This window comes from Pinus tabuliformis, chromosome 8 (assembly GCF_031772625.1).
Source record: "Pinus tabuliformis cultivar Carrire ecotype Pingquan chromosome 8, CPIR1, whole genome shotgun sequence".
NCBI classification, from domain to species: Eukaryota; Viridiplantae; Streptophyta; class Pinopsida; order Pinales; family Pinaceae; genus Pinus; species Pinus tabuliformis.
The window spans coordinates 1,645,714,676-1,645,726,730 of NC_142294.1; the positions used below are offsets into that span (position 1 = coordinate 1,645,714,676).

The 12,055-nt window shown below is 39.7% G+C and overlaps 1 protein-coding gene across 3 annotated transcripts in view; it reads right to left on the reverse strand.

Annotated features, from left to right (window-relative positions):
• Positions 1–12,055, reverse strand: part of LOC149242479 (uric acid-xanthine permease-like) — a 466,625-nt gene that overhangs the window by 277,631 nt on the left and 176,939 nt on the right. For 2 of the 3 annotated variants that reach the window (XM_089374250.1, XM_089374249.1), the window contains exon 7: positions 7,702–7,848. The exons of the other annotated variant lie outside the window; for it this stretch is intronic. In XM_089374250.1, coding sequence (XP_089230376.1) covers positions 7,702–7,848 — 147 coding nt within the window. The remainder of the gene's footprint in view (positions 1–7,701; positions 7,849–12,055) is intronic. 3 annotated transcript variants of the gene reach the window in all.

Sequence of the window (12,055 nt, forward strand, 5' to 3'; positions counted from 1 at the left end):
GGTGGACTATGAACAACTCCCCTTCAAGTGTAAGGTATGTCACGAGTATGGTCATTTTGCGAATAGGTGCCCTAAGTCTAAACCAGAAAACAATAATACTATGTCTGAAACTCAAGAGGAAGAATGGGAATTAGTAAGGAAAAAAAAGAAGTCCAACCCTCCCCCCGAGTCCATAGAACCTCTCCCCGGAACCCATCTCTCCTCCCCTGTCTTCCCCTCGTCCTCCAACCCCTTTGGATCGCTTGCATCAGAGGAACCTCCATCCCCCCCACCTTCTCCCAAAGGCCCCAGAACCTCCCCCTCCTCCCCCCTCTGTACTTCCCCTCCACGCTCTGCTGATAGGAACTTATCCAAAAATAAATCGAAAATGACCAATGATGGCCCTCATTCTGAACAGCCAGTATTGACCCGCATTGAGCCCCCCTTGGTCTCTTCGAATCCAGCTCAGACAGTTCCCGGAATGCAGCCTTTAAGAACAACCAGAAGTTCCTCCAAAGATCTTGGTGCATCCGGTGACATCTACAAGAAATCTGGGCCAGGCAGAAAATCAGCTAAGCAGCACCGGGAAGAAAGTTCGCAAAAGGACATATCCCTAGGGATTCAAACCCCTATGGACTCCTTCATAACAGGTTCCCAAGGGAAAGATACAGCAACCAAAGAGCTTGAGAGGCGAGCACCTCCTCGATCGAATGTCTTATGATGAAGCTTTTATCTTGGAATAGCAGGGGTATGGGGCACCCCTCCAAAACAGCGGCCCTAAAAGATCTTCTTCATTCAGAAAGCCCTGAAATCGTTTTACTTCAGGAAACCAAACAAAATCAGAATGATATGCAGACAATCATTGAATCACAAAAATCCTTCATAGGGATCAGTAGCAATTCCAGAGGAGCCTCTGGAGGAATCACCACTATGTGGAAAAAGCAGCATTGGAATTGTGCATCTTCAGTCATCAACTCAAACTGGATCAGGACCAACCTCGTCAACAAAGAAGAAAACTGGGATATTATCATTTATAATATCTATATCCCCAACCATTTTCGGGAAAAGGAACAATGCTGGAATGAATTGAAGCAGGAAATAGATAAGGAGCAGAATACAAATCTTATCCTTGCGGGAGATCTCAATTTAATTCTCCACGCGAACGAGAAAAGGGGGGGCGCCTTCACCCCAGATCCTTTTAGAAGACAGTTAGAAACCATCATGGCGGAAGTCGAATTGCTGGACATTATACCAAAGAACAGAAAATACACGTGGAACAATAGACGTCTGGGACCAGGTAACATTATGGAAAGGCTGGATAGAATCTTGATCAATGTATCTCTTCTGTCCAATTTTGCTGCAGGTCATACCAAAATTCTAAGCGCTACAGCTTCAGACCATTCTCCCATCCTCCTATCGTTGGACTCACATGCCAACCTGGGACCAATCCCTTTCAGATACAATCCTTTATGGAAAGACAGCACTGAGGCTGAATCTATTATAGCAGAAACATGGAAGAAACATGTTGAAGGATCCCCAAACTATATTTGGGAATCTAAAATTCGAAACATAAGGAAAGCTCTTAAGGATTGGGCAAAAACTAGCTTCCAAGAACCAGAAAAAATCAAAGGAAAATTGCAGCAGAGTTTGGAAGAGATACAAAAAAAAATAGAAGAGCAAGGATTCACTAATCAGCTCAAAGATAAGGAATGGGAAGTGCAGGAACAGCTCACTCAAATTAAGAGAGCAGAAGAAGTCAAATGGAGGCTTAAGTCGCGAGAAATATGGTTAAAAGAAGGGGACAAAAATACAGCATACTTTCACAAGCAGGCCACCGTAAAAAAATCAAGAAACATTGTAACCACTATCATTGATAGTCAAGGCAGCAGGCATGACAATCAGGATTCTATCAAAGGGGCAGCCTTCCATCACTACAAGAACCTTCTCACTGAAAATCAAGATGCTAGGGACTACACGACCTTTCTCCAACACCTTCCAAGGAAAATCTCGGCTGAAGAAAATGAAAGGATGAATAGAGAAATAACAGAGGAAGAAGTTAAAAAAGCTATCTGGACTCTTCAACCAGACAAATCTCCAGGTCCAGATGGCTTCTCAATTAATTTCTACAGAGACCACTGGTATTTGATAAAAAAAGATCTGGTAAAGATGATGAAAGGAATACAAAGGAAAAAAAAGATGGGGGGGTTCACTAATTCAACATATCTCGCCCTCATCCCCAAGGAATCCAGGCCCACCTCCTTCTCTAGGTTCAGACCTATTTCCTTGTGCAACACTTCTTATAAGATCTTTGCAAAAATCATAGCTGCTAGACTTCAACCTTTGCTTCCTTCCATCATATCTGAAAATCAGGGCGGCTTCATGGCTAACAGGCAGATTCATGACTCCATCTCCTTGGTTCAAGAAGCTATCCATTCTAGTACCTCCAGACAAGAGAAAGGCTTCGTTCTCAAGCTAGACTTAGCCAACGCATTCGACCGAGTCAGACACTCCTTCCTGTACGCTGTCATGGGAAAAATGGGCTTCAACTCTGAATTCATAAGCACCATCGCTGCTTGCATCACTGGCCCTTGGATCTCGCCTCTCATCAATGGCCGCCCCTGTGAATCCTTTCAATCCTCAAGAGGTCTAAGGCAAGGATGCCCTCTCTCTCCCTATCTTTTCATCATGATGGCGGAATCCTTCAGCAGCAACCTTGATTACAATCGAAGAGTAGGCCTCATCTCGGGCATCAAGTATGGGAATGGAGTTAAAAATATCAATCATTCACAATTCGCTGATGATACCTTGCTAATTGGCGGGGCCTCCACAACAATAGCAAAGCGCTTCAAATCTATCCTTGACCAATTTATGGAGTGCTCTGGAGGAGAAGTCAACTTTCAGAAAAGCTGCATCTATGGATGGAACATCTCCAATCAAACAGCTCACAACATTGCCAATATATTTGGAGTTGCCCACAAAGAAACCTGGGACCACTTCACGTATCTAGGGATGCCAGTTACCTTGGGCGCTCTTAAAGCATCTACCTGGAGTGAAGTAATTGACAAAGTCAAAAGAAAGGTGCAGCAATGGGGAACTCAATGGCTCAACCCAGCGGGTAGATTAATCTTGCTTAAATCAGGTATTTCCTCCTTACCATTATACCGCTTCACTCTTTATCAAGCTCCAGCTTCATTCCACAACAAGCTAGAAATTGCTCTCCGTAATTTTTTATGGCAAGGAGGGAGACAAGATAAAAATAGATTCAATTTGGTCAATTGGAGAAATGTAATCCAATCTCCAGACAGAGGTGGATTGGGAATCAGAATGCCTAAATTACTGAATCTTGCCTTTGGGATTAAAATGGCTTGGAGACTCATCAGTGAACCTAAAGCCTGGTGGAAACAGGTTCTTGAATGCAAGTATCTTACAAACAGCAGGCAAAGATTACTTGAATCTGATATTCCAGCAAGGGACTCCACCAAAATATGGCAACTTTGTAAGAAAGCAATTCCCATTCTTGTTCAAAACACTTCAAAAATTCCAGGGGATGGGAGCAGCATTAATTATGCCACTGATAAAATTATGGGTTTTCCACCTACAAATTCTGTAGAAGAAGCCATTCCCATTATTCATTATCTGTACAGCAAGGGCATCCAGAGGCTCGATCAAATCTCAAAATGGGACGAGGAGAGCGGAGCTTGGCTTAGCTGGGAATTTCCGGATATTCCTCCACACTTGGGCTCTAGCTTGCAAGCCCTTATTAAGAATCTCCAAAATAGAGCTCCTATTAAAAAAGGGGCTCTAGATGGGCTCAGATGGGACCCCACGGGCTCAGGGTATACCATTAAATCTGGCTATCAATTCATCTGCAATAGCACTTATCAAGCTCCGGTTTGGAATCAATGGCGAATAATCTGGAAATCTGAGGCCATCCCAAAGGTCAAGTTTTTCATCTGGCTGTTGCTTAAAGGGAAAATTCTCACCTCGGAAAATTTAAAAAAAAGAGGGATATATGGTCCCTCAATCTGTCCTAACTGCTGCTCTGAGGAGGAAACCATCCACCATCTTTTTCTTGAATGTGCCTTTGCGAAGAGATGCTGGACTATTATGGCCAATCTTGGTAATTTAAACTGGCAGCCCCAGCAAAACATTGCTGAGACAATTCTTTATTGGAGAAGGAATTGCCCCTGGAAAGATAAGCGGAGCAAGATAGTCAAAAGAACCTGGGACATCATCCCTCACAATCTTCTCTGGAAGATCTGGCTCACTAGAAACAAGAAAATTTTTCAAAACCAAGAAGGCAATGTTAGAATAACATGTAGCAGTGCTCATCTTCTAGCGCAGGAAACGATAGTAGTCAAATGCTCTGGCATCATTAAAATTACTGATTATACTACTGAGGAAAGGATCATGATCAGTCATATTCTAGATAGTGCAGGCCAACACCACAGCATTCAGAGAAGGAGCGCGAATCCTAATCACAAGACCAAACAATGGGAAATAAGGCTCTCATCTCAGGAACTCAAGAGATGGATGATGAGCAATAACTGTCCAATCTTACTCTTTGACGGGGCCTCTAAGTCCAATCCAGGACCAGCAGGAGCAGGAGGAGTTATACTAGATGAGAAAGGAGAAGAAATAAGTAGCTATGAATGGAGTTTAGGAGTCAAAACAAACAATATTGCGGAGGCACTTGCTCTGTTCCAAGGGTTGCAGCAACTACAAAAAAGAGGAATCAAAAAGGCAATCGTGCTAGGAGACTCTTCGATTGTCATCGGATATATGAATCACCACAGGCCGTCATCAAACAGCAGCCTCCAACAACACCTCTGCCGCATCAATCTTCTCACCGATTACTTCAGCTCAATTCGGTTCTATCATATTCTGCGCACACACAATGGGACAGCGGACAGTCATGCTAATAAAGCCGTCGGATATCAAGAGGGAATCCTAAGGCGCAGTCAGCAATCCTCCTTCCAGCCTCTGCCATGATTCAGGCGAAATCTGACAAACCCCAAGCGCGCAATCCCATTAAGCGTGCGGGGGGTATGGTGACCACAGTTTTCGGGCGCCCGAAAAGCCCAATCAATCAGCTACAGAATACGATCAGCAGTCCATTGGTAATCCCAAGCAAAACTCATAATCGCAGAGGACTGACCAAGGATCTCACTGCCTCAGACAATCGTCCCAGAAATCCCACAAATTATTTTATTTCTGCAGAGAATCGGTCTTCTGATAAGAATTCAGGATGCCGCAGTCGGTTTCAATCTTTAAATAGGAGTGCAGAACCTCATATCTTACAGCATAAAGCCCAAAAGCATCCCTGTGAAGTCGAAGGAAGCAACCAGGGCCAGCTGCGACATAGAAGATGTGCCTTGGTATCGTCTTTATTTCCCCTGCTTTTTATTTTGCTAACCTATCTATTGGACTATTACAGGAACAGATCTAAAGGATTGATCAAGAGCTTCAGAAGCCCTCTTTCTATTCCCTCCGCTCCTCTCTCAGCGCAATTGCTGATCGACGACCCTTGGCTCTCCATCCCGCCCCCCTCTCTTGCTCCTCCCTGGCTACTTTCCCCCTTCTCTTTTTCATTCCATTATTCAGAGCGTCATCTCACAGATCCGCCCCTCTTATCCTCGAAGTTGAGATTTGGGCTCTCGAACTTCCGTTGTCGTTTATTCTCTATCAGATCCGACATCAATCCGTGGTCCCCTCTTCTTTGTAACCTCAAGGAGCCCTTAGGCTGCTCTTGTGATTCTGTCTTCTTTAAAATCAATCCCTTCTCTGTGATGGCGCGTGCTGAGGAATGTTTTCACTGCCGAGACCTACAAGCAGAATTCGACGAGGTCAGAGCTCAACAGCGAATTCTGGAAGATCAAGTGCGAAATATGGAAGCTAGGCAAGCAGAAAAGATCCATTGTCTGGAAGGAAAATTTGAGGAGCAGTACAGAAATCTCCATGCTAAGTACCGTACAGAAATGGGGTTGTTTCTCCACAGGGTTCACTCGCTTCAGGATCAATTCAACGGGCTCAGCAATAGATGCATCCATGCTGAGGAATCATTGGCAATTTTAAGAGACATGTTGGAAGCCAAATAGAAAGAAAAATCAACTTCTTCAAGCGTCAAACCAATGGAAGCAGATCAGCATCCAGAGGACTCTACCGCGAGGAATATTAGTCATATTTCCATTGATTAAATCATGTATTGCAAATGTAAAAGTTTGTGTCTTCAGTTCGTCCGAATCTACAGTAGTACTAGCTCTTTAGTAGTCCGAATTTTGAGAATCCATCTCAGGGATAGGGACCTCATTCTCTATCCTTGGTTTTGTAATGCTCTTGCAGCAAACTATGTATGGCTTTATGCCTTAGCACTTTTTTCAATCAATACATAGCATCCGAATTTGTCAAAAAAAAAAATTAAGTCAAGGAAAATCATCTAGAAACTCACACAGATCAATCTAGAGATGAGCCTAGCCATTGATTAAATTTTAATCTTGGTTGTTGGTGTTCCAACAAAAGATTATAAGAGGAGGTCGATGTGGTGATGGAGAGAACACTTCAATAGTTCGATTTCTTGGCAGATCGATTTCCAATGTAGCAACAGTCAATTGTCGAAGAGAGCTGGAGATCAAAGCAGTCTGTGAGGAGAAGAGACAATGAGGCTGGAGGAAGTATTCCAGATCTAGTGAGTGCATTTGCAGAGAGACAAAAGAGCCACAGAGAAGCTATCGCAGGGGCAGCGTAGCAGCTTCTAGAGGTATGTTCGATTTGTTGAGAAGGGAAGACGTCTTTAGTCCCAAACGCCGAGAAGGAGTCCCAGAGTACCAAAGAAGCAGCTTTCCAGATAGCAGAGGGAAGAACAACTTCATCAGAGACCAGTCAGAGGCTTGATGTCAAGCAGGCTACGCAGAGGGTCAGAGGGTCAAGTTTCTGAAGGCAAGTTGTGCCAAGGATTCCCTGTGGGGTGAGGAAATTCCTCGCTAAATTTTTGCCAGTATTTTTCTCTGTAGGATTGCCAGATTTCAGCATCCAGTTTTACTCATAATTTCTCACTGCTGCATAATAATAAAACCCTTAGTTGCTACACCAGTTTTCCCAAGTTGGGTTCTTCCGACGACTTTTGTCCAAAAATAATTGTGTTATTTTTATGTGTGTGCTAGCATTTCTCAGTTTCTAGTGCATTATTTTTTCGCAGTTTTATTTGTGAAGGTTACAGTGTATTTATTTTGATATTTGTCGTAGCAAATAAATTGTTAATTAATTAACAATTAAGAGAAATAATATCAGTGGCTGCAAAAGGATTCTGGATTTTGGAATTTTCACAGGAAGGAGAGCCAAGTGTGGGTGACTTACTGAGGTTCCACTCGGATTGTGCAATGTGGTTTAGAGATTTTATCATTTGAACAAACAATTTGAGCAGTAACAAGAGATAACAAGTACCTTGAAGATGTAACACTTTCCCAACGTCAACATAGTCTCATGGACACTTAACAAAATCTACCCTTATCTTATTTTATCTATTGTTTTATTTTCTTTATCTTTAGTGTTTTTCTAGTTTTCTCTTATCACTCTATCTTAGGCTAGAGTGGATATCACTATGAACGTCAATATAATATCGTGTTTAGATTCATCAACAATATTTTGATCTTTGATAAAAGAGACCAATAAATTTTAAAAACTAGATTCTACAATTTTATATAAATCTACAACTTTCGTAAGTACCTGAATGTTACGCATAAATGGAGATCCAAATATTTCTACCAACACAAGTGTGGAGAAGACCACAAAACCAAGTCCCACATAATACCTATGGCCAAATGGAAGTTTCACATCACCATTTCCCGTGCACAAAATTTTGGATGTTAGCACCTGCAAACATGTCCCAAAGTAAACATCAGTAATCTAATACAAGTCTAATATCGTTTAGCCAACAAAGATATATTTTCTTTTATCATTTGTCTCTACGTTTACTTCATCCATCTATTAATCCTAAGAAAATCAACTCCCCTCTTAAATTTGCAATACAACATATAAAAAATGATAATTAGGAATTAGTAGTTTATTTAAATATAGACACATACATTATTCCTTAGATAATTTCTTAATTAACAATAAATTTATATATTATTTTTTTGATAATTGTTTAATTAACAGTAAATTTATAAATTTATAAGTATGAATATGATGTCTAATTCCGTTTGTGCTGTTGACACATGTCCTTTTTAATAAAAATAAATTGTTCTTAAAAATCAAATATAATAAAAAGAAATGAATATAAATATTTGGTTAGTTTTAATAACAAGTAATATAGAATATTTTAGTGTTAATCATAATAAAATATTTCAATGTTTAAAGAGGAGTAATTAAAATAAAAAATGAATCAATTATTTCCTAATAAAAGTAATAAGAAAGAGATATGTAATTCATTTAATTCTTAATATGAAATTAATATGTAGCATTTAAAAAATATTATTAATAATAAAATATTCAATATGAGCTATAAATAAAATATTTTATTATGAAGAGTTAAATAATATTGAAGTGTATTTAAAAATATATTAATAAGAGAGAAAACATTTTGATATGGACAATGTAGTTCATAAATAAAATATTTCAAGTAAAATGTTTATTTATATATATATAACAATTGAAAAAAATAGTTTTTTATAGTTAAAATATTTTAAATAATCTCACTAATTTACATTGTAACCTTTTTTAAGTAGAAGAAGAAGAAAGAAGAAATTATTTTAACGTCCACGAGGCTAAAGATAGCCTATGGGACAGATTGCTTCTTCATCTGTTTGATGTATTCGGCCCTTTTTCTGTGAAGCTTCACAATAAATGCTCCCAGCTTCTCGACAAACCCCTCACTAAATAGATTATCCCAAGAGCTAGCTGCCAGCATATCTGCATAACTTTCCTTGTTGTCTTTGAAGGCCTCACATTCTAAAATGAAATGTTTTTATGTTTCCACATTTCTGAAAGAACAAAAAATGCATACCCTTTTCTCCCACACTTCCTTTAGCCTGTTCCAGCGCCCTGTTTCACAACAGAGTTGATGAGAATTAGTCCTTAATTGAGCAATAAGAATTTTGACTCTCCAAGAGATATTTGCCTCTATGTATGCTTTTGGTTGATAATTATGAGTAGGATTAAACACTTCAATATAGTAATTTTTCTTTCTTCCTAGCTCCTTATCCCAAGTACGTTTGTGGAACTTTTCCATAACAAAAGCTTTTATCTCTTTGTTGTTTATGGGACACGCGTTCAAGAAAATAACCCATTTACTAAGCCATTTGTTATTTTGCTGCATCCAAGTTTTTTTGCTCTTGCACAATCTATCATTAAAGACAACCTTAGGCCATCTACCCTCTTCCATTTGCTCAATTTTTTTTAAATACCTTATGACTCGTACCATAGCAATTGCTTCAATAGGAGCAGCCCCTGTTTCACTTAACAAGATATCATAAGGAACTGCACTTTTAATCTTAAATTTGTTTGTAATCAAAGGCTTCTGAATTTTCTCAATTTGTCTCCACTGCATGTCGGAGGTACTGCTAGCCCACAGTTCACAACCATAGAGAATCACCGGAATCACTAGAACGCCAAAAAGAGTTTGAGTGGTCTTGCAGTCCCAGAACTCTGCCGCATACACTTATTTTGAAAAGCATAAAATGCTTTCCAACCCCCAAAGTTCTTTTCTTTCTACAACCATTCCAGCTTAGATTTTTGTTGAAGTCAATTCCGAGGTATTTGTAATCCGCAACTTCTTCTAGAATGTTGCCTTCAAAGTAGAACTTATGCTAGTTATGTTTTCTTTTCTTAGAGAATACCACTACTTTCGTTTTGCTGATATTGACTTGCATCCCCACACTTCTACAAAAATGCTCAAGGGATAGTAAGTGCTCTTGCAAACCAAGAGCCGATTTAGCAATCAGAATAAGGTCATCTGCATACAAAAGAAGCCTTATAACAAACTTGCACAAATAGATACCATCAGCCCCTTGCGAATTTAACCACTCCTCAAGCTTGTCGATATATAAACCAAAAAGGGTAGGAGACAATGGGCAACCTTGCTTGACCCCGATATCGCTTCTAAAACTTTTAGAAATGCCTGCTGAAGTTCTAATTTTGACTTTCACCTCTTCATACAGCCTATGCACAGCTGCTCTCAAATGTTTAGGAACCCCAAGTTCCTCCATTCTCTGCCAAAGTTTATCCCTAGGGACCGAGTCAAATGCTTTTCTGAAATCAACAAAGCAACAGAAGACTTCTTCCTTTTTCTCCCAAACTTTTTCAATGATGTGCATTAAAGTTATGCAATGATCAATTGCGGAATGCGTAGGTCTAAAACCTGCTTGCCCTTTAGCACGCTTATCTCTTTCTTCTGCCCACTTGCTAATTTTGTTTTCTAGCATGCTTCCAAATAGCTTTGCAAACAAAGGGTTTATCATGATGGTCCTATAATTGGAGGGATTATTGATGTCACCGCTCTTGAAAAGAGGTATTGCCAAACTAGTTGTCCAATCTATGGGGAGCCCTTGTTGTATGATGTTGTTGAAGATTTTTGTAATGTGAGGTGCAAGAATCTTTGAGCCCCACTTTAGATATTCTGATTGGAGTTCAGCTAAGTCTTTTGCTTTTCCAACACCCAACTTCTTGATACCCATCTCTACCTCTTGTACTGTGAAAAGTTCAGTATTAGTGTTGACCAAGGGGGGAGGATCAACCTTGGGAACCTGCTCATAGAGTTGTCTTGCATAGTCAAACTATTTAGAAGATGTAATATTATTTCCAATTTGTATCTTTTTCAATTGTAGCTCCTTCCAAAATAATTTGGGATTATTTTTCCCAAGGAAAATTAGTTCTTCCCTCCTTGAAACCATGAAATCAGCCTTTTTCTTGCTTAATAACTATTTGTAAGATTTGAGCTTTATGTTATCCTTGTTTGACTCTTTCCACATTCTCCTTGCCTTTTTGCATTCCTCATCAAACCAAGCATTAACCGGAAAGCAATTTGTTTCAGACTTCTTAATTTTTGTTCTTTTTCACTTTGCAAGTGTGCATTGAACTAAATGTGTTAATTCATGACTATGAAAGCTGTGAATTGTAATTTTCTCCTTCTCAAAGAGCCTCTCTAGCGTCATTTTGAAGGTATTGCAATTTTCTGAGGTCAAAAGAATTCTGCCCTGTGGGAGATTTTGTTGGACATGCTAGATTTTTTTACTCTAATTGTTTCTTTCCAATCCAAGAGAAACATAAATAAATTGGCCTGTGATCTGATTTCAAATCCCACAGCTGATCTCCAACCAAACTTCTTCCATTTTATCACACAAACCATATGAACAAATTACATAATCTACCACACTTGCTCCATTGCAAGTATTGCAAGTGAAATTATCGGACTTTGCCTATCTAGTCAAGCCATTACAAATGACCAAATCAAAGGCCCCACAGAGTGAGCAATTGTTCACCAAAGAGATTGCAACCCTTGTCCTCTGAAATTCTTTCACACTGATGATTACTTTCTTCTGTAAGCCAAATAGGGTCACAATCATCTTTACAACAAAGAATGCTAGCTTGCTCACTTGCAGTCCTAGCATTGAAATCACCCACTATAAGGACTTCACCTAGCTGCGAATATGTTGCAATATCCACTTTTAAAGTTGCAAATGGATCTTTGTGGTCAAGCCCTCTACCTTTGTAGATTTTTGAAACCTGTGGCGCAAAATAGCATGCTACAATTCTGATGTGGTTTCCATTTTCTAATATTTTAAACCAAATGAATTGCTTATTTGAGTCTTCTTTTTCTAACTGAATGAGACAACCTTCTTTCTCCCTTACTAAAACCATGATACCCCTGTGCCCTTTGCCATTTCCTGCTGCCTTGTTCCACACTGTCATCTTCCAGTATCCTTCAAGCAAAGGTGTCTTGCACCCTTCATGCTCATGTGTTTCTATGAGGCAAATTATGTCTTTATTTTCTGCAATAGGCCCTAATCTAGGTCCTCGTCTCCATGGGTAACCTCTATATTTCCAACAAACTAATCTTAAGGAAACCTGGGTATGACTTGAT